Raw genomic sequence first — 23,082 nt, 5'->3', positions numbered from 1 at the left:
CCAAAATACTGGGGAATTAGCAAGGGCAGACTGTGCTTAACTTACAAGATCTTTTCCACCAACACTTATGGAGAAGAAATTCACAGGAATCTGGAGTAAAAGTTTAACAAGTTTTATTAAGAAAATATGAAATATTAAACTTACAAGGACACAAATAATCCAAACACAGAGAGAATTCACAGAGTCCAGGGATGCAAAAAAAATATTAAGGGTATAGGTCTGGGATAGAGCGGGGATTTTGAGGGAAAAGAGATAATTACTTGATCTACATGATTGGTCCAATGAGCAGAGTTCAACAACCTGCACTGAGCTCTGATAGAGGTGGAGTAGAAAGCAGCGTTGGGATCAGTATTAACCAGACAGAGAGATGCTCAGGAAAATACTGAACATCTTGTGCTGGGGGGACAGTCTAGTTATAGGGGAGAATGGGTTGTCGGGCTGTACTAGGTGGCCCAGTCTTCCCAGGACGAAGGCAACTCTTGTTCCAGGAGAGAAGAATAGAAGACACTTGGACTTAAGTTCAAAGCCTGGAAATGATTTGATTTTGGAGTGGAACTGATTTTGTGGTGGAACTGATACAATCACAGCTCCACGATAATGCCAATGCAGCTGAAAGTGAGCTTTTAGAGAAGTTTGTCAGGAAACTAGAATATGGGATTAGTGCTTAGAAGAATAGTTGGCAGGAACTCTGGATGAAATTAAGAGACAGGTGAGTCGTGGTCGAGGTCTCGCAGGGACAGGTGAGCCATGGTCGAGATGGGAACTTGCTTTCCCAGGCTTTGTCCTATCTTGATTGCTTTAGGAAAAGGTGTTGCAACTATTTGCAAGTAAATGCTGGCAGGAGATCTTTGTCCAGGCTGGCTTTTGCCTTAGTGGTAACTCTGAGCCAATGCAGGGATGGCATCCCATCTTCAGCTGTATTTATTATTTATTTACTTCATTTATATGCTACTTTCCTCTACAATGCTCCATTTTATTCTCACAACAACCTTGTGAAGTAGGTTTCCTGAGCATGTGTAACTGGCCCAAAGTCATCCAATAATTTTACATGGCAGAGTAGGGATCTGAATCTGAAATGAATCTGAAACTCTAGCCATTAAACACACCGGCTACAAGGTGGCTGCTGTTCTGCTGTTGAATAGTACCAGGCATGCAAGTTGTATGTTAGTAAACAGTTTGGTGCTTGTTGGCTGGCTGACTCTTGAAGAGTCAATCCTAACCTCCCCACCCACACATACACACAAACACACAAAAAGCCCTAGGAAAGACCTGAATTTCCAACACACTAGTTTTGGGATGACTACCATTAAACAAACAAAAAACCCTACCCCCCTCAATGCATACAACATCCATGGGTTCTGTGTGCAATGATTACATGCCATCACTTCAATAATTGATGTATTATCATAATTTTATAAATAATTAAGATGTACAAGGTATTAAGATGTACAAAGCGCACTCAGCCCTTTTTTTTTGTTTTGCACCGGCGGAGGCTACGTTGAAACGTGGCTGTGTGGAATGTGATTTCTGTGCCAACTGTAAACTAAAATTAGACTTTTGTTCCAGGGCAGCTGCATGGGTAAAGAGTTCAGAAGCTGCACATAAACATAGCTTAGTGCAAAAAACAGCTATCGTCTTATCTATGCATGTGCATGGTGACTTAGCTGCGCAACAAAAAAGTTTTTTAAAAAAATCCTGTCCCAACACAGCGCAACAGCCAATCAGGACGAGGAGGAAAGAGCCACTGAGCAGATCACATGTTTGATCGCATGATTGTGAGGAGTGCTGCACTGTTTGAAACTGTGATAGACATGGATGTCCTCATCACACACACACACGCTGAAGTGGGGAGGGTGAAACTGTGATGAAAAGGTGCCGTTTCTTTTTAAACCTGGTTGTATCTGGATTAAATTTCTCAATGGGGAAATGGCCAATAAGTAGTGTCTTCTGGATTAGCGTGAATAAAGTAGAAACAAAAAAATCAAGTTTACACATGTAGGTTTTGACCACATTTTTCTATGATTTATTTTGTACTGAACATAATTAATAAATACATTATCTATGATAACAAGTTTTCATCTCATCCATGAAAAAATAATGTTTTAAATTTTTCACATTTTAAAACCTGCTTTGTTATTTTATTTCAAAAGAAAATGCAAGACAACAGTAGTGAAGCCTAAATATACAGAATGTCCATGAAGGAGTTACATTTACAAGAACCTGATACAGAAGCCTATATTTTGCCTCCATAATTAAGAGTTCTCTGCAATAATATTTAAACCAGGAGGTTTAAATAAAAACACCCCAGCAGCCCTACTTGTAGAGCAATGAGGTGTTTACTTTTCAAGTATTCAATCAGTAAAATGTAAAAGATTCCTTGCTGATTTTACATTGTACCTTTTAAAATCAAAACACCCATCCTCAAAACAGAAAAACAGAACAGAAAGTCAACAACAGATCCATTAATCTGATCAGCCCATCATTTTTAGATTCCAGTTTGTCTTAAAGAAAGCAGAAACTATCCATTTTGCTAACCAAAGGAGCGTGCTTGAAAAAAGCAATTTATGCACATGGAGTATGATTTCTCTAGTGATGACATCTATGATGGAAAGATAATCCAGATCTATTCCCAATAAATTCTTCTGCTGCTGGTTTTACTATGGTCCTTTAAAAAAAAACTTGTCCAGTTGTCAAGAAGTTTTTAGAAAACTCGAGAATGCAAAAATATAACACTCCTTCATTGCATGGAAGGAACTCCATTGGCTGCAGAGATGTTTGCTTTGCCTTTGGTAATTCAAAAGCAAAAATCAGACAACTTCTGTAAGGAAAAGCCAACAAACGGCAAATTAGCAGATAAAAGTATATAATGTGAGACAATGAACACTTCGATTATGTAAAAGAACAATGGCAGAACGTGTCAATTGCCGATGGCAACCATATGTAAATGGGAACAGGCTCCAATACATTTGAAACATTGCATAGAGATATTAGTATTTAAAGGGTCATCTTACCAGGCAAGTAGAGGCAGTCTTGGCACCAGGGCAACAACGGTAGCTGTCCCAGACCTCTTTTTGGGGTGGGAGTGGGGAGACAGGACTATGGAGGAACTCTAAATGCCCCCTGCCTCAGCACCATAGCTCTCTGAAGCCAGTGCTAGTAATGGCAGCTTTAATGCAGCAGCTGGGCAAGCACCTAATCAAGGATGGACTGGGAGGCAAAAATGGCCCTGGAAAAGGCCCTGTCCCCCCAATGCAGAGAGACAAGGAGGAAGAGGAAAGCTGCAGCCTCCCACAGAGTTAGGGCAGCTAGCTTGCTGTGCCAGCACTGAGCAGCCTGTCTGCCAATTTCACAAGCAGTCAGTGCCTCACTGCATCAGTCAATGCCCCACTCACTTGCCATTCTGATGGATAATGCCCCACCTGTCTGCATACCAGCCACACTGGCAGGCCAGAAATTACCTGACCTACCATCTTACTCATCTTGCCAGTGGCAGAACTTTGCTGTCAGAGTGATGAGCTCACAGAACACTCACTTGCACAGCAAACACCCGGTCTAAGGCTTGGGCAGTCCCCTCATGGTGGCAGCTCACACTCTCCTCACACAGGGGCACATCAGCTCCTGGCTTGGGACCAGGGTGGCCCTTGCGAGTAGAGGAGCAGTGAGTCTGGAGCCCCATTCTGGAGCGCAGTCCTTTTCCCAACAGCCCCAGAATTAGTAAGAGCAGAAGGATGAAAATAACTGCCTGAACCTGTTGAAATTCCTACTTTGCAGACTGTTTAAAGGAACACTGACCTTGGCATCTAATTATCAACTTTCTTTCCCAATGAAGTGCTGTGCAGATGTTCAATTATACTCACATTAAACACACACAAAGGGGAACAGGACAGCATCAGAGGCTACAGAAAATCCCATGTGCATAGAGGTGTACATGCTTGTCTTTTTGATGGGATTAGGAAAATTATCCCCTCCCCCCCAAACCCATGCTATTTCCAATCACATATAGGGGCTTGATGCAGACCTTCTGTTGAGGAGCAGGATTTATTATGTATATATGCCCTATTGCATGTGGAGATTTATTATAAATGTGCCACTGAATAGTTGTACAAGGGTGGACCTCTGTATGAAACACACCTTCTGGAGAATTAAGGAAGTAATTACTTGAAATTCATTTTTTAAAGTGAATAATTCCTTTCACCTCCAAACAGGTGCCATGAATTACTAGGAAGTCTAAAGAAACTGGCCATCGTCCTCTTTCTCAGCTCCTTTCAAGCTGCGCGTCAATATAAACGTATGACAAACATGGTGTGCTTCCTTCCATGTCTTGAAACTGTACATAATAAACTGAAACCAGATTGTTTGTTGGATTAATATAGATATCAATTAGAAATCAAAGTGGTCTTAAGACATTTAAAGCAAACCTACCTGCAGTGTGATGTGTTTGAACATTGTCTACCTGAGGCAATGGCCCAAGTGTCCCCTTATCTTCAAAGGCCAAAATTGGGGTCAATGGAATTTCAGAGCTATCTTCCTCCTCGTTGTTCAGGGCGTCCAGCCTTGATGGTTTCGTTCCCACAGGTAAGTTGATGATCTCTTCAAAGTTTTCATTCTGCATAGATACTCCATTCTCATTTGTACATTTTCCTAGGTTGAGATTACTGAGAGACAGGAATATGATCAATCAACACATCCGATTGATGTATTATCACAATTTCATAAATGTACAAGGTATTAAGATGTACAAAATATTGAGGGCTGTTAATAAAAACAACATTAGTTATAGTGAAATTATTGTTTGCAATGTCAAACAGCTGTCAACAGCAACATCTAGGGTTTTCAATATATAAAATATTCTGCAGGTCAGTGTACTTACAGGCAAAGGATTGAAGGTTTCTTTGTATCAGGTATCCATTAAAAAAATAAGATTACCAGCAATTTCCTCTGCTTCTTGTATCAAACACTATCCTTTCCCTATCTACACAACTGGAAAACACAGTCCCTAATTGACATCATCTAGTGTTCAATTTAAAAAGACAGATAACAGTTACACACACTGATAAATACTGACAGCAGGTGGTACTTGCTGATTAATTTGAAACACAATCAAATCTCAGCCAGCAGCAGTTTTGCCTTGATAGACTGGCAGTATTTCTATTTCAAGGGATTTAATCTATGATTGGTTTTCTTTCCAAGAAGCAATTTCCTGGCTCAGCATTGTTTTAAAACAGTTTGGGTTGGCTATCCCTGTTATTTGGGCACAAGTTCATGACTGTAAGTGGAAAAGGCTATGCTATACCCATCTCTGCTCAAGAGAGGACTACAGAGGGGAAAAGTCTGCAGTCTTTAGTGTTTTGCAGTTCTGCCAGGGTGGGGGTATAGAAGGAGAAACAGACATTCACTAACTCTCTAACTTGAAAGTAGAACTATTAGGAAGAGAAGGATTCCCATTGTAGGTCCCTCCCAGACTGCTTTGATGGAGAAAACAGAAACTACTGTGTGAGGCCTTAAAGGTGTACGCACGCACGCACGCACGCACGCACGCACGCACGCACGCACATCCCTATACATCACACTTTTCTTTGCAATTGAAAGGGCAGTGGAGAAAATTAGAGGGAAAATCCCTACTTCGGAAGGAGGACTACATAGAGTGCAGAGGTCTAAAAGGAAGACTGCAGGAAGGGTATACCCCAAAAGAGTCCAGCTATCTCAAGTGAATGGGCCTTACAACACAGGAGCTTTTTAAATAGTATATTTTGATCCTGTCCATTTATATTGATTTATTTCATGTTTCTTTCTGTGTTTATTACATCTCAGTAACTATTCCAAGCAATATGTAGTGGTTGACATAAGTGACCCCCCTGCATTTATGTTCCTTGGAACTTATCATATTGCTTTATTTTATTGTGGTGGCTCTCTGGAGGGGGGAGGGAAAGAGACTCTGAGACAATCGGTTTATGGATGAAGAATATACAATCCCCTACTCTGGCCTCTCCTAAATATTATTTAAACTCAAGTGCCCACAATCAAATAAATAGTGGGACACAAGCTTTGATTAAATATTGGTAGAATGTACGCTCTGTAGTTTCTAAAGGTCTCTTATTTGGGAACCTGCTATACACAGACTGCAGTTATCTGTGAGGTAAATAGAAATAACTTTTTCCTAAATATTTAACTAGACATACAAGACAAAAAGGGAGATGAACAATAGGGGTTTATTTAACAGAAAATGGAAGTATTTAATAGGGTAAATGCTTTGTGCATACAGCTTCAATATATAAAGTAAAACTGGCTCTCAACTTCAGCTGTCAGAGGTTGCAGACTGTTCCCCAATAGGAGTAACTACTCCATAGCTGAACCTCAAGTAAAGTGAATAAATCCTAGATTTGATTCCCTTTTCTCCAAACAGGTTACCTCAGCAGATTCAAGGCTGCCTCTACTACACAATGCTCCTTTCCACAAAACCTGTACACATAAGTTACAGATGATGGGCCTTTAACAGGATGTTTATTTGTCACACAAGCTTCTTTCCCTAAGCTGACCCCCAAACCCTAACTAAAAGCCAAATAAAATCCTGGCTAAGCTGATGGTCTTATCCCAAGCCACGAAATCCCTGTCCAAAGAAAAAAAAAAAAGAATTCTTCACCCTTCTTAAGCTGAGGCTGGCTCAACCCCTCCCATTCAGTAGAGGTCCATGGGCTCTGACTGGCAGATAGTCACTTGGATTTGCATGAAGAGCAAATCACTAGGATTGGTTCAGAACCTTGGAGGAGAAGTGGGACTTGAGGATGATTGCCATAGCCTCCTTTCCTCCAGTGAGCTCAAGGTGATGTAGATGGTTCTCCTCTCTCCATTTTATATCACAACAACCCTGTGAGGTAGGTTAAATTAAGAGAGAGACAAACTGACCAGTCTAAATTTACCTAGTGAGCTTCAGGGCAGCTTACAGTTCCAAATTTAAAAATATGAAAAGTGCAATGAAGCTTCAAGTAACCCATGCTCCCTAAACATTTGCTAACCTGCACCCCATTAACAGGCCTAGTTTTTAAAGGGCCTGGCAGTACTTACAAAAAAACCTCTTCTCCTTAGGATGCCTGTTCCATAGGGTGGAGACCAGTACCCAGTATTGAACCTGAAGACAGACTCATAGCCAGAGTGGTGTAGTGGTTAAAAGCAGGTAGGCTCTACTCAGGAGAACCAGGTTTGATTCCCTGCTTCTCCACATGAGCGGTGGACTCTTATCTGGTGAGCCATATTTGTTTCTCCACTCCTACATTCCTGCTGGGTGACCTTGGGCTAGTCACCGTTTGTTCAGAACTCTGTCAGCCCCACCTACTTCACAAGGTGTCTGCTGTGGGGAGAGGAAGGGAAGGAGTTTGTAAGCTGCCTTCAGTCTCCTTACAAGAGAGAAGGGGCAAGAGTAGAAATACAAACTCTTCTTCTTCTGTTTTAAGATAGGATGTTCCCGTCAGCCAGGCTTTGACAACAGACTGTGCTGTTACATTCTGATCCTGGTTTCTGGATTGTATTTAGGGCTAGCCCAATATATAGTGCATTACAATAACCAAACTGCATGGTTAACAAAAAGCAAAATAATATCAATTTGCCCCAGAGTTTCATTAATCACAGTCCAATATTTCAACCACTGCCCTGTCTGGGTTCCATCATGGTGCTTAGAATTGTCAGTGCATTACATGGATGTTTAAAAGTGCAGCATATCTTTCTTGAAGTTAGTACCAGTTCTAGACTCTGAATATAGGAATCACCTTCAGGACCAACAGATCTACAAAAGGAACTTTGTTGCTGTTCTCTGATTATAGGTTTTTTTTTTTTAAAAAAAAGCTTTTTAACGCTCTAATGAGTGCTGAAACTCACAAGAGAGAATAGAGTACTCTTTTCTGTAAACTGTAAAACAGACAATTGTAATATATTATCTATGAAATGTATATAGAATGAGCAAAGGACTTTTAAGTTTCTGATGAAATTTTAAAGAATGTGCTCTTTAGCTACCAAGCAGTAAACTGGGCTTTCAACAATGCTTTCACTTACACAGCAAACTTAACTCACAGCAGATGGTATCTACAGCATCTGAATAGGTATAAAAAGACACTGAAAGAAACACACCAAAAATGGGGAAAGGATTTGATTTAATACAGCCTCATTAAAAAAGAAGAAATGACCAAACATTTCTCAATAAACATCCACTTGCAAACAGTGTGCTCTCACTCACCTGTCAATGTTTGCCATGGGCTGATGTGAAATGAGCACGTGTGTTTGGGTTACCATTTCTCCATTGCGTGGGGATTCTGGTATATGCTGAATCTGAGAATTTATCACAGGGCTTATGGGAGATGTAGGGCTGGACGCTGGCAGAAGAAAAGAAGAAAGAGGAAAAGGATTTCCGACATAACCTTTTCTAGAAATATTTGTTTAAATCCAGCCATGTGAACAGAACGAAAGCTTGTATACAAATAGCCTATGAGAAGGAGCAGCATGCTGTACATGTTCAAATGTGCTCTATTCCTGAATGTCATGATATTCAAGTGTGAGAGATCAGGGTAAAGACAGGTTCCTGGGCCAAAACCTAGGAAGCCCTGGTTGGCTGGCCTCAACATTAACAACATACAATTTCCAGAAACTAACTTTGTGGATTTACAATACGATCCACCATAAATCTTTGTTTCTGCACTTCTTGATCAGAATTCATCTCAAGATTCTTTTTAAAGCCACAAGTGGAAGGAGACTGCTATACTTGTTTCCATCAAAAGATCAGTAGTTGTGTGCCAAAAGTGAGAGAGTAGAGTACTTGTGCAGTAGAAAATAGTCCCCAAAACAGTGTCCATATATCAAGGCTCCCCCCGGCCCAAACACCAAAGTCAGGCCTAGCAACAGCCTCCCATTCACCCCACTGACTCTCCCCCCATTCCAAACACCAAGCCAGGCCTAGCAAGACAGTGGCAGGACAGGGCAGTCTGCCCTGCTGAGCCTGGCAAGAACTTCTGCATACCCCCTCCCCCCAGCGAAAAATCCTAGCCGGACCCTGCGGGACAGCAGTGCCAAGCCATCCTGCCCTGCCGGCTCAGCAACAGTCTCCCCATTCCCTCTTTCATCCTGCTGGCCCAAACACCAAGCTGGGCCTGACAAGACAGCGGCAGCAAGTTGCCCTGTCCTGCCAGCCCTGGCAACACCCACCCAATACCCCCACCCTTCCCCTGGCCCACACACCAAGCAGGACAGTGGTGGCAAGCCACCCTACATGGTGTTTGGGGGGATGGTGGATGGGGAGGCTGTTGCCAGGCCTGGTGTGGCAGGGCAGTTTGTTGCCAATGTCCCATGAAGCCAGGTTTGGTGTTTGGGTCAGCAGGAGGGTGAGGGGGGAACTTGGGAGGCTGTTGCCAGGTCCAGCTTGGCATTTGGGCCAAGGGGAGGTTTGGTGTTTGGACACTAGGACCCAACGGGAGCATTCTACAACAGAGAAGGCCCAGGAAGTGGCAGCAGATGAATTCACAATTGTACTTAGATCTTTTGGTGGAAAAGAGTATAGTAGTTTAATCACAATGGAAAGAACTGATCCGCACACTGCCCCTAAAGATGGTAGAGCTGAATATTTTGTTTTGTTGGTTTAAACTGGTCTCCACACTACTAATCATTTAAAGCTTTAGTTAATCTACAAACTAAGACTAGCACTGATAAACCAAAAGCAGAAATCTCAAGCAATACCTGCATCTTTTGTTATCTCCCCATTTTGTTGTTCATTTGATTTCTGTAAAATAGAATAAAGTTAATGTTAGAATGCTGAACTGGGCCTAAATATACCAATAATTTCAATGAGGAAGAAACTGGAAATGCACCTTCTCTGCAGCTTCTGTTCGTCTAGTTCTTTTCATAATCTCTTCAAGTCGCTATAAAGAAAACAAGGAGGAAAGCCATTAACTACAGTCAACCATAAGACTTGCTCTAAAAATTATAATTTTGAAATACATGACAAGGATCACAAAAAGAAGGGAAGTGATCTTCATTTGGTTATAAAAGAACCCTTCCAATTCATATAGACACTTATATGAACAGGCTCAGATTTTAAAAAAATTAAACCTAATGAAATCATTCGGAATGGTAAGCAATAGAGGTCTGTCACTGTGAGCTATGGAAATGCTGTTTGCATTCAAGACTCTTGTCCACTAGCTCGAGTACGATATTTACTGTTACCTTCTTCCTTTCTAAACGCTCTTGTTCTTCTCTTTGGAAATGCTTTTCACGCTCTAATCGGACCTGTTCTTCTCGTAATCGAGTTTCTTCTTCTTTCTAAATGGATGGCACAGGGAAGGAAAAATAACAGAGTGGCTTATTTATTATTTGTTTAGAACATTTATCTGCCACCCCTCCAGGGAACCTAACCAAGGCAGCTTGAAAAATAAAACACACCATAAAAGTTAATTAAAACCCAGCATTAAAAATCTAGCCAGTATATAAAACCAACATAAAACACTGAACAGCTTAAATTCTCAGTCTAAAAGCAGACTATAAAAATATTAACAGATCAACCCTCTTGATTAAAAGCCTGGTGCATAAAAACAGTAGTGTAGACACCAGTCAAGCTTCAAGTGGAAAGGACGTTTCACAGGCAAGGTGCCACTGGCTGTCAGTTTGATCATATCTGAGGGCACAGTGGAAGGGCTTGGGAGAAGAATCTTTGCTGATGAACTGGACAGTATAAGAGGAGGCAGTCCTCCAAGCATCCTGACCCCAAAATATTCAAAGCCTTACAGGCAAGAAGACTCAGCAGCTTGAATTTTGCCTAGAAACAGTTGGGTTACAAGTAAGGAACTTTTCAGCAGTGAAATGCTATAACCCTTGTATCTCACACTGTAATTAATGGCCTATCAATAACATCACTTTATGCACACACGACAGGTTAACAAACTTCATAATTTATTTCTGAAGTTCAATTACTGCAATCCAGGAAGTATATAAAGTAAATACCTAAGTGCAGATTGTAGCATTTCCCCTCTTTTTCTACAGAACAGGTCTCACTGGCATATACCAAAGGCAGCTCTCAATTTGAGGTTTGGTTCAGGGAGTCCAAAGTTATAGACTTCCAAAGGGGGTGCCCCCATCCCCCATTATTTCCAATGGGAGCTAATAAGAGATGGGGGCTACACATTTGAGGGTCCATAACTTTGGATTCCCTGAACCAAACCTAGGTGGTATCATCAGGAGAGTCTCTTAAAGATACCCGGAAAGTTTGGTGCTGCTAGCATAACAATTGCACCCGACAGCAGGCAAATTTTCCCAGATTCTGCTGTTAAATCCACCCCCTTTGGCATGGATTTAAAGGGAGAATCTGAGGTCCACAGTTTAAACATTGAAAGTGATGCTGTTTCAGGGTGGGGGATAATCCACCCCCCAAACAGCTTCACTTTCAATGTTGTTTTAACTGGGGACCCCAGATTCTCCCTTTAAGGTCGATTTAAAAGGAGAATCTGGGTTCCCTAGTTTAAACACCATTGAAAATGAGGCTGTTTGGGGGTGGATTCCAGCATCACAGTGGATGCCCATGGGTGTGTGTGCGAAACTCAGATTGTGCACCAGGCTCAATTTTCCCTAGCTACGTCTCTGCCTGGAGGGAAGGGCAGAAGGGACTGCCAACGGCTGGCTGGGAGCCCAGCCCGGGGGGGGCGGGGGCAGGGGAGTCTGCTGTCCCTGGCCTCGGAGAGCTGCTTTTATAGGCACTAAGAGGGGCTTGGGGAGGCGTGGCCATACCCCCAGGGAGGGTGGGGGCATGACCCCGCCCCTGAACCCACCCCATAAAAATCTATACCTACGTCCCTGGTCACAATGTCTAAACCAGTAAGTATCTTCTTGTATTTGCTTCTGATTTACAGTTTCCATATATTCAACAAATCACGGATGCATCTTTTAGATATCTGTGCAAACAAACACAGACGAGTTGGAAAATCACAGCACACCTGTTTCTGAAGCCGGTCCATTTCTTCCCTCTCTTTCTGTTCTTTTTCTTCAGCCAGATATCGCAGCGCTTCTTCTTTCTCCTGCTCCAGTTCTGCCTCCCTGAGCTTTCGCTCTGCCTCTTGCTTATGAGCCTCTTCCTCTCGGCGAGCTCGCTCTTCAGCGATCCTCAGTGCCAGCTCCTCCTTCTTTTGCCTATGAGCATCCAGAACAGAGTCAGACATATGCATGGGAAGGAGAGCTAGGGAGAAATTAGGGCTGCAGGGCTGTTTCAGAAAGTGAGACATTTAAAAATAAGTAACTGTCTTAGAGTTCAGAAAGAGCAACATTTAAAACTGTGTCACAAACTCAGGAGGCTTATTGAGATTTCCCAGAGAATCTCTCATTCAGGCACTGACCAACCCAAGGCCCACTTAGCTTCAGCAAGAATAGGTTGCTGCCTCAACTCACTCTGAGACCACAACTGCAGATCATAGTGACTACTTAACAAGGGGGCAGGGGGAGGAAGAACTGCTTTCCCTGCTGTAACTCAGCTCTTAGAAAGAGATAGAAATGTAGCACTTGGATATATTGGTGAGTTTTCGCTCTATCTCTCTGGAAAAACATAAGAACATAAGAGCTAGCCTGCTGGACATTGCTTTTTGGACAGACAGTTCAAGGTAGAGCCAATAGATTCTATGCCTCCTCACAGGGAGACCTTGAGGTGGAGCCCTTTGAGCCAAGTCGTCCCACTGGACATGCTGCAATCAGGGCTGTCTTGTTGAGAATTTGGACCTGCTTCATTATTTTCCAACCATAAAACCAGGTTTTACTATGTCCAGCCTCAAAGCAACATTTCTGAACCTTACTTAAAAAAAGACTGACCATAAACATGACCCAGTAAAAGGATAACTTGATTTAGAGAAGTGATGGCCTAAGGGGGAAGTTGGGTCGTAAAGCACCCTAAAAACACAGACAGATCATTTCTTCAAAGAAATCAGTTTTCAACTGAACTGCAAGAATTGGGAGACAGGGTTCAAACCTATGATGCATTTCTGCCACTGGACACAATAGTGTCACATTACACAGAGCACTGTTTGCTTCAAGAAGTGGGTAAAGTCCCATGGGAATGAAGGAAACTACAAAGCTTCACTCCTGGAAAAAAGTGGCCAATAAGGAAGAACTGGATATGCATCTTACAGTTTGATTGAAAAACCATTAAAGGGAAATATTTTATACAAATCTTAACTAGCCCAATAAAAAATATGGACTAAGCTTGCTTAATTTATATGACAAGTGGGTTCAGTTAAGCAGAAACATTCTCCTTGGTAAATCATTGCAGTGAAAGACAGGGCAAGCTGGTTCCACTTGATCAAGGTTCTTGGGATTCTCAAATAGCACTGAGCAATAACATTGCATAGCAAACTGCTTTTGAAACGGAGCTTTTCACAAGCAGTATTTGATTTGGTATGTGTTCAAGAAAAGGTTGAGAAAACACCATAGCATATATCCAGTCCTTGGGACATGCCAAAATTAGTTCTTTGGATTCAACCAACAGATCCAAATCATGTAAAATGCAATGTCTTTTATTTCTTTGGGCTGCAGATCATATGATACCCGCAACAGCTAGGACAGTATCAGGAAGGCAGCTACTCAGCTGGTGTAACATGGTTCATCTGTATCACTTGCAGAGGATAGATGACTATTTGAACAATTTATTGATTGCACAGGTCAAAAGACAAGAGGCCTTTAATTGGCACTTTTTTAAGCCTTAGGGTCTATAACATGCAAAGGGATAGTAAAGATATGACAAAGTGCATCTTTTTTGCTCAGGAATTGGAGAGTGGTCACCTTTCAGTTGCTTCCCTCTCCCTTCTTTCTTGCTCTTCCCGTTCCCGGTGTTCCCGGGCCAGTCGCCTTTTTTCAGCAAGCACTCTGGTTGCTTCTTCTGGGTCTGTTGTTCCTGCAGAAGGCTTGCTGCAAGGAGGAGCTGGTGAGGCAGCTGGAGCAGGAGGGGACAGAACTGGAACAGCACCTGCAACAATTAGCACACCTTTACCAATCTATTCTGTCAGATTTTTATATTCTGCCTTCACCCCAAGATTCTAAGTATCAATGTGTCGGAGGACAATGATGCACATCAAATACTTTATATAGTAGTATCTAAGTAAAACTGACAAATGTCAGTTACCAGAAGCCATAAAGCAACACAAATTCAAGATCAAGCTGGTCAAAAAGCCCTATGGAAAGAGCTCCACCTTTCAAGCATGTCCTTGGGACATGCCAAAATTAGTTCTTTGGATTCAACCAACAGATCCAAATAATGTAAAATGTGATGTCTTTTATTTCTTTTGGCCACTAACCTGGACAGCTTTAAAAGGGGCTTGGACAGATTTATGGAGGAGAAGTCGATCTATGGCTACCAATCTTGATCCTCCTTGATCTGAGATTGCAGGTTCTCAGGAGCAGCAGGTTCTCAGGAGCAGCAGCAGCCGAAGGCCATTGCTTTCACATCCTACATGTGAGCTCCCAAAGGCACCTGGTGGGCCACTGCAAGTAGCAGAGTGCTGGGCTAGATGGACTCTGGTCTGATCCAGCAGGCTCTTTCTTATGTTCTAAGCCATTCCACAACTTTGTATGAAAAAGGTCTTGCAAATTTACTCAGGAAGACTTCTGTGTAGTGTTGGAACAGTCGCAATTGAGAAGATTCAATCGCAAGCAGAATAAATAATGTTATGAAAGCCTGAGCAGGCATCAGCCATGAATGTAAATAGCCAAGTAGGTTTTTAACAGTTAAATGTATAATCTGTATATTTGAACAGAATGGAATCTGTGACCCAGTGCAGAGTCCAGCTTACTGAGAACCACAACTATTTATTCACTTCCTTTTAGAAAATGGATTGATACACCGAAGGTTTTGTTAATTCTAGGTCAAATGTCATGTAGTACTACTGCTGCCACTCTGACTGGCTGGCTCAGGAGTAGGCCTGGCCAATGAGCAGAGGGCCTAACTACACATGGCGCCAGGCTCCCAGAAGAGGGGAAAGAAAAATGCAGGCTCCTGCTGCCGCCACTAATTACTTTCCTATCTGAGGCTTGAGTCACAGCTACTCGCAAGTACCCATCCTGAGCATGGGCAGCTGGCTCAACAAAAACTGCTCCTTCCAACTCCAAGTCTCAGGCAGCCACGTTCTGGTGATGGCGCCTATCAGTCTAACATGGGGCAAACTGTTGGGATTTTACAAGTGCCTGCTTCATTCAGTCAATCAGGAGTTAACTGCTGAAGTCACATGACTAGAATCACATGAGCTTCTGGAAAGATATCTCCTTTCTTCTTCCAGTGAAGGAGAGGCAAACACACAGCCACAGATAAGACTGAACAGTCAGCCAGACTGAGCACCTGCATAGAGTTTGCTGTTTCTATACTTAGTGTAAATTTATTTGTTATCTAGTAAAGTTACAAAACAACTCACTCGCATCTCTGTCAGGAAAGCCAGCCAGGACCCTAGAATCCCTAAGACTGCCTCTAGCTGCCTCTCAGCTCGGGCTGGGGAGTTTTGCCTGCTTTGCTTGACCTGGACAGATCACCCTGCTAGCAAGCCAAAGAAGACGAGAACCACGTTTATTCACTGCCAGTTGGGCAGGCAGGTATGGGCTGCTGGGCTTGGGGAGCCTCTGGACTCAAATGGGGTCTTTATTCTTTTTGTATCCTTCCATATTGCTAGTGAACAGCCAAGCGCATCCCAGCCCAGGGCTACTATTCCAGTTGTTCTGTAGCCTTTTGGTATACCTTCTGTAAGTCAAGGGAAATTTAAAACTATTAGCTAATACTGAGGAGGTAGCACAGCTCAGCACTAAAGTACCTGTCGCACCTTTTTCTGTCTAACAGCCTACATAACTGTTCTTAGGCAATATTGGTATATGGGTGATTAAAAATCCAAAACCGTTCTTGTAATATTAGCTGTTTGCCAGAAATTACTATACATTACAGAATGTATAGTACCATATCACCGCATATGATTATCTCCACACGAAAGCCAGGATAGCATAGTGTCTGGACAGTCTGGAGAGTTTGGAGTATGAGATGTGGACACACAGTTACACCCAGGGTTCATATCCCGACTCTCCCATGAAGCTCATTTGGGCAAGGATAAAGCATTGATAAAGTAGTGGTCATTGCTGCTCTGACTTTGTTGGAGAATGGTCAAAGATAAAAGTATAATTGACAAACTAGTAAACAATATTAACATCTTATTCATTTTGTGAAGAGATACTACACCTTTGCTAACTATATAGATTTTGCACTTCTCTCAGATAAAAGACATACAGGTTTTTTTCTCCTCATCTCCAGTGCACAAATGTGTCCAACCATATAGAGATGTTGTAAGGATTACAAAAATAACATGTGAAGCACTTTGAATATCATTGCTAATATTCCTATTAAATCCTTACACTTTTATTTCCAATCACAATTACTTCTAAATTCAATAAATCGTATTGACACTCAAAAACTGCACAACAGAATAGAGGCTTCAGTCAGCGAACAGAGGCCCCTTCCGCACACGCAAAATAATGCGTTTTCAAACCACTTTCACAACTGTTTGCAAGTGGACTTTGCCATTCTGCACAGCTTCAAAGAGCACTGAAAGCAGTTTGAAAGTGCATTATTCTGCATGTGCGGAATGAGCCAGAGAAAGAACACAACCCCAACGCAATATGGTGAGTCTTACTGTGTACAGTCTCTGGTTTACTAGGTTCTTCTACAAGTTCAGCCTCTCTGGAATTGGGGTTTGTCTTCTCATCACCCATCTCTTCTTCAACTGCCTTCTTGGATTCCTGCTTTTTGTCTTTTTTCTCATTTTCCTTTTTTTTCTCATGTTTGACAGGTCGAATGTTACCAGGAGAAGGAGGCCGTTGCTGAGCAGAGGAGATTCTGGATGATCCAGGTGTTGTGGTTACTTTTCTGGGTGTTCCAGGCAAAAAAGGCAAAGACCTGGAGGCATGCCTGTTTCAACCACAAAGACAGCAGTGATGATGCTGACCACTCTCTTTTTAATATTTAGGCTTTAATGAATTTTTGAAAGCCTACAACAATCAGTCTACATTTTCTCCTTTTACACCAACAGTGCAATCCTAATCTAAGCCCACTGAAATACTGGTGCAACTCTGTATAGAATTACACTGTGATTACACTTGTCAGACAATAGTTTCCTACTTGTTTTTATTAAATTCAGATGGAGGTCACTGAAACTTTCTGGTTGAAATATTTGTTATCATGTAAAATAACTGGTTTTTTTTTAAAAAAGTTATGATCTATGCCATTTTATTGTTCTAATAGAAACTTGATCAAAACATTTCTTAAAACAATGTTTAGGACATCAAGAAGTTACTTACCAAGCAGATGATTTACTTCTAAAAGTAGAAGGTGAACGAGCTCTTTTTTTGCCAGATGGATTAGACAATGAAAGGCCCCTTTCCTTTTCTTTTCTGCTGGTCTAAAGTTTAACAAAAATGATAATGCAGCCATATCACAGTGCATACAAATACATAACCTTTCATAGATTTAATCCGTGAAAACGGTCAACAACCATTTGGAGGCCCTTTGCAGATGTGACAGCAGGGGCAATGATCTTTGAATATTCTGTTCCTCTTAAATTTAATTACCTGAAGTTAAGGTTGAACTATTAGCTTTCCCACAAAGCTTGAGGAAGGAGTCTCTCTAACAACCTTTTCTTTTCCATATGCATTCCTATATCATGGATCTGATTCAGTTTACAGTTTTGCTTTTTGAATGTATTGCCTTTCAATAAACCACCTAACTCATTCCAGCAATATTCAGGAGTCTACACCTCCCTACTGAAAGTCGTGCCTGGGCGCAGCTGAAAGTACCTACCTGTAAAATGAGAACCCATAGGAAAAGAGTTTCCTGCTTAAGGGAACCAAATTAATACCTTTAGCATCTGTGACGCATACTAGCAATCACTCTGACCACTCTTGTAGCTTTATTTGTATTCATATTTTCAGGTATCAATCCAGATTAATCACTATAAATAGATAGTAAACCACATCATGTTCCATAGGAATCTGAAAAAAACTCTGTTGTATCTTTGAAATATCCACAGTGGTTAGACACTTTGATTGTGGGATCACTGCTGGGAAGTCAACCACACAGAGAAAATAGTAAGAACCTGAGCATTATGGTCTCAAGATACATTTTAATGACACAAGTGAATAACTTCACATTCCACTATTCACCTGACATCTAAGTAGCTCCCATTATCTGTTGTTTACATGACATTGCTTTACCACAGTCATAAGATAACAATGTCCATGTAAAAAAGTAAATGTTTCCCTGTGCAAGCACTAGGTAATTGTTAACCCATGGGGTGATAACACATCATGATGTTTATTAGATAGACTATGCTTACAATTAGTTTGCCATTGCCTTCCCAATTGTCTACACTACCCCCGGCAAGCTAGATACTCATTTTACCAACCTTGGAAGGACGGAAGGTTGAATCAACCTTGAGCTGGACTGAAATAAGTGGAAACTGCATATAAATAAGCAAACGTGCTTACCCCTGCTGACTGTGTAGTCCTCTTACGTCCAACATCAAGGGTTGCACCAAAAAGTTTTGCTCTGTCTGCTGGAGTCTGACAGCTTATAGCTTTGAAGGACAGAGGGCTGATGGGGCTGCAGGATACTGAACGAGGACAAATGGGAATGACTGGGGGGTGGGATTTTTTCATTATGTATATGTGTAAACAAAACAGCAGTGGAGTTATAAGAGACAAGAGAAGGTAACAGGACCAGGAAGGAAGAAATAAAAGGAAGGAAGGAAGGAAGTAAAGGAAGAAGATATTAATATATACAGAAGATAAGATACACTTAACCCAGAACTATCACTTGATGAAAATCCCTAGCTAAAAGATATTTAAAATGGGCATACAGAAACACACAAAGATAATTAAATTCCATAATACAAGTAGCATTTCATGGGGTGGTGTTTTATGGAATAATTTTGTTTATAAAGAAAAAAATTACTAGAAAAAATCCAGTTCATATACTCTGTTGAAAGTTTCCTTCCAGCATAATGATCTGTAGGTACAGACCTATGTACAGTTAAACCACTTCTCCCATTTTCTATCAGAATTTTTTCTTTTTTTTCTTTAGCCTTTATTTGGCATAAAATCTATGAGAATTTGTATGCCCATTCAAATAATTATTTTTCTAGGATTAATCCACTGACTAAATGAAGTCAGTAGTTTTAGACACCAGTCCAGGACTTGAATGACTACAAGTGTCCTGAAGGGTCACAGTCAGAAGGCATCATTTTGAAATACAATCCCACTTGATGAGATCTGAGGATATAAATCCAAATATATTCTTTGTTTTGGAGAAATCATACATTCAATTCAAGTAGAGAACCCTAATTTCTATGTAAGGAAAGATACCCATCTAGTTAATAACATCACATGTTGGCCCATCTATTTTGGGGAGATCCTCAAACCCTGCCTTAAAAAGAAATGATGAAGTGATAGTTCTGATAAAGTATTACTGATTTAAAGACTACTGATAAGGACTCATTGGTTTAATACATTCATATTGACTAGTAGATTAGCATTAATATACTCTAAAAGAGTCAAATCAACTTGTGTATGAGAAGAGACCTTACAAAAAACAAAGAAGAGTTATTACAGGTATCAGATATCAGTGTACAGTAAATGATACATCAGTTGAGTAGTATCAGTAGAGATCAGTCATATAGTATTTATCTTGAACATTTTTATGCCATATCCACAGAAATTTGCCCTTGGCTCATTATGGAAATAAAAACTAAACAATTAAAAAAACTAGCCAAGTCTAAAAATACAGGCCATAACAGACCAGAGACAGTTTAAGATAACAGTTTCCAGACTGAAATAGTGTTTAAAAATCCCTTAATTAAAAGCCTGGGTGAAATGAAATATTTTGGCATGAGCCCTAAAAGAAGGCTAGGAAGGTGCCAGAGCAGCATCAAGAGAAAGAAGATTACACAAGTGAAGTGTCACTACAATCAACTCAGAAGGTGGAAGCACAGAGAGTAGGGCTTGTAAGATAGATCTGAGCTGAAAAGCTGGTCAATGTTGGATGAGGCAATCCTTTATGTATGCCAATTCCAAACCCAAGGATGTATCTGCTAAAGATGGCGCCCAAGCCTAACATTGTCCAGCATTGAGTTGGGTGCATCCCCAAGTGCATGTGGAGTTTGGAGAATGCAGTTCAAGGCTGGGCTTGGCCAGCCACAGATTTAAATTGCGGGTTTCACCTCGAAAGCCTGCAATTTGAAGCTGGACCCAATTAGGCTGAGCCCAGCCTTGAACTGCAGGCTCTGCCCTGGCCAGGTCCAGCTTTATGATGCTGACTCCATCCAAAGTACTCCTCTGAAGTCAGGTGGACTTTGGAGGCAGAGCCACCCATATCAAGCTGGAGCTGGTCAGGGCAGAGCCTGGTGTTCAAGGCTGGCCTCCTCCTGGCTGTGTCCAGCTTTAAACTGTGGGTTTCAAGGAAGAAATTGCAGTTTAAAGCTAGAGCAGCTGCACCCTGGCATGAACTGGCCCTCCTCCACAAACTCCACAAGGAATTTAGGGGGTGGGGGAAATGTTCATTAGTGGGGGGCAGGGCTTCTGGGGCAGGGGGACTCTGGGTTGCCTAGTGCCCCCCTCAAGCAGCACCTGGGCACGAGTTTTGATTTGCTCCACCCTAGTGACATCTTTGCCCAAGGCGTTGGGAGATTGAAAGGTAAGAACCAGGACAGTACTGCACATAAACACCCTGATTCAATGGCACGCATGGAGCAAGTAAAACTGTGGGTCCCAATTCCTTTGTGAGAGAACCCTCACCCTCAGGTATTTGAAGGAGGACATGCAGGGGAGTACTGATTCAGCACTGTGCCCTCCTCAAATTGCTACTATCCAAGAGTTAAACTTAAAAAAAATCAGATTAGTGAGCATAGAACTGGTTAGGGGGAGCTAGCCAGGTCTTTCAGTGTCACTCTTCAAGCTATGAGAAAACCTCTGAAGATGCCAGCCACAGATGCAGGCAAAACGTCAGGAGAAAATGCTACTAGAACACGGCCATACTGCCCGGAAACCACAAAACATCCCTATGAGAAAACTATTTTTTTAAGGCAAGTAACAAAAGACAGTGGGGTGTTGTGTGGTTTCCGGGTTGTATGGTTGTGTTCTAGTAGCATTTTCTCCCGACATTTCACCTGCATCTGTGGCTGGCATTTTTAGAGGATCCTCTGAAGATGCCAGCCACAAATGCAGGCGAAACATCAGGAGAAAATGCTACTAGAACACGGTCATACAATCCAGAAATCACACAACACCCCAGTGATTCTGGCCGTGAAAGCCTTCGACAATACATTTAACAAAATACATTTTTATTTGCTTGATTATACCCTAATATCACAGAAAAGCAGAGGAAAACAGAGGATGAGGTCATGCTTTTGAAAGCAGCCTTGCGATAAGGTAGATGTCTGAACAAAATATCCATGTGTAAACAGCCTGAGTTGCACAAGAGTATAATTGTGCTCTGTTAGCTACACGTTTTCACTATCTGTAGGATCAAACTTCGTATCTGAATGTTAAGAAAGTACCAGACACACATTTAGTGAGAACTGGAATGGCCATGAGAAATGGCGAACCTATGGTACTCCAGATGTTCATGAACTACAATTCCCAGCAGCCCCTGCCAGCATGGCCAATTGGTCATGCTGGCAGGGGCGACTGGAAAAAATGAGGTATGAATCCATATGAACATCTGGAAGATACCATATGGAATTAAAATCTGGCGATGAGTTTTAGAGTACAAGGGAAAGGGAAGATGCATTGAGCAACCACAATATATACAATGTCTACTATTCACAGGAGAATGATTTCAGAATCATCATTATATAGACTGACTTTAGAGCTTATGGTAGTATGTTTTGCTATCAACTTAATTAGTTTTGGTTACATTACAGAGATACTAAGGAAAACGACAGGGTTCAAAAATGAGGGTGAGAAGAGAAGCAAAAGATACCAAGATTTCTGCCCTGCTGCCTGAATCTAATCCATTAACTGTAAAGTCAAATAGATGTTAATCCTGGACAGTCTGTAATTTTTAAAAAGTTGTACAGAGAACTTTTCCCACCAAAAGGCATAATGGGGAATAGGAATTAAAAGATTAATCTTTTATTATTGCTTTCATTTTACCTGCATCTCCTGCCAAGGTTGCTGCACTTTTACTCCTGGCCAAGAAGGAATGCGTTGGCGTCAGGAGTCTGCTCACAATGTTGTTCTCCCAGGGACTGAGCTGCAGCCGTCGAGCTGGGTATCACCACAGAAGCAGGAGATTAGATCCCAAGCCTTTCACACAACATCAGGTTCCACAGGAAACAATTACAGCATATTGCTTCCCCTTTCTCACAGAGGATTATAAACATGTACAAACTACTTATTTCAGTTTCCTTTTATCATTTTCTGTCAACTATGGATGATATGCATTAAACGGTATTTTACAGAACTAAAATGTTATCATTCCTAACCAGATTATTTCACCAGTACACAGTGTTGATATACACTGCAAACATGTTGTTTACGACTACCAAAGTTTTACCAGCTATCATGAAGAAAATATTGGACCGGATCCATACAAAAAGCTAGCACAGCAGTTGGCAGAGCAGACCTTTTCACGCCTTCCCCTTACCAAAGCAGCCTGCTGTTTCTCCCAAAATCTTTGCTTTGGTCCAGAAGACTCTTGCAAACAAAATTCACAGCAGTTCACAGCAACTTAAGCAACGAGGGATAATGGGAGATAACTGCCTCTCCTATTCTGCTGACAGGAGTCTCTTTAGTTCGCTTTCAGAGGGAAATGTTATCACTTTTCATATAGAAAATGACCTCTTATAATGAGGAATGCATTCTTGAAAAGTGTTAACTGTCATATCTGAAAATATATACATACACATACCAGATACATGCATCACAACAGAAATGCCAGATACAGGAGTTGCATCTCGATTTTCTCACGAAAGTAGTTTTGAAATGGTAAAGCTTAATGCTCTAAAGGACACTATTTATATCTTAGTGATACTAGACAAATGTGGGGGCTTTTAG

General features: G+C 41.5%; 1 protein-coding gene across 8 annotated transcripts in view; it reads right to left on the bottom strand.

Annotated features, from left to right (window-relative positions):
• Positions 1 to 1,982: 1,982 nt before the first annotated feature.
• MAP7 (microtubule associated protein 7) overlaps positions 1,983 to 23,082 on the bottom strand; it is a 126,127-nt gene continuing 105,027 nt past the window's right edge. For 5 of the 8 annotated variants that reach the window (XM_048489917.1, XM_048489902.1, XM_048489926.1 and 2 more), the window contains 12 exons: positions 22,180 to 22,293; positions 18,517 to 18,665; positions 17,332 to 17,432; positions 16,668 to 16,942; positions 13,789 to 13,972; positions 11,961 to 12,153; positions 10,201 to 10,296; positions 9,846 to 9,896; positions 9,715 to 9,757; positions 8,225 to 8,360; positions 4,423 to 4,655; positions 1,983 to 2,818 (listed from right to left, as the gene is read on the bottom strand). In XM_048489917.1, coding sequence (XP_048345874.1) covers positions 2,808 to 2,818; positions 4,423 to 4,655; positions 8,225 to 8,360; positions 9,715 to 9,757; positions 9,846 to 9,896; positions 10,201 to 10,296; positions 11,961 to 12,153; positions 13,789 to 13,972; positions 16,668 to 16,942; positions 17,332 to 17,432; positions 18,517 to 18,665; positions 22,180 to 22,293 — 1,586 coding nt within the window. In that variant the 3' untranslated portion in view covers positions 1,983 to 2,807. The remainder of the gene's footprint in view (positions 2,819 to 4,422; positions 4,656 to 8,224; positions 8,361 to 9,714; positions 9,758 to 9,845; positions 9,897 to 10,200; positions 10,297 to 11,960; positions 12,154 to 13,788; positions 13,973 to 16,667; positions 16,943 to 17,331; positions 17,433 to 18,516; positions 18,666 to 22,179; positions 22,294 to 23,082) is intronic. The other 3 variants (XM_048489911.1, XM_048489944.1, XM_048489951.1) reach the window with 2 other exon arrangements.

Source organism: Sphaerodactylus townsendi, linkage group LG01 (assembly GCF_021028975.2).
Source record: "Sphaerodactylus townsendi isolate TG3544 linkage group LG01, MPM_Stown_v2.3, whole genome shotgun sequence".
Lineage (NCBI taxonomy): Eukaryota > Metazoa > Chordata > Lepidosauria > Squamata > Sphaerodactylidae > Sphaerodactylus > Sphaerodactylus townsendi.
This window is presented reverse-complemented; position numbering and strand designations above follow the sequence as displayed.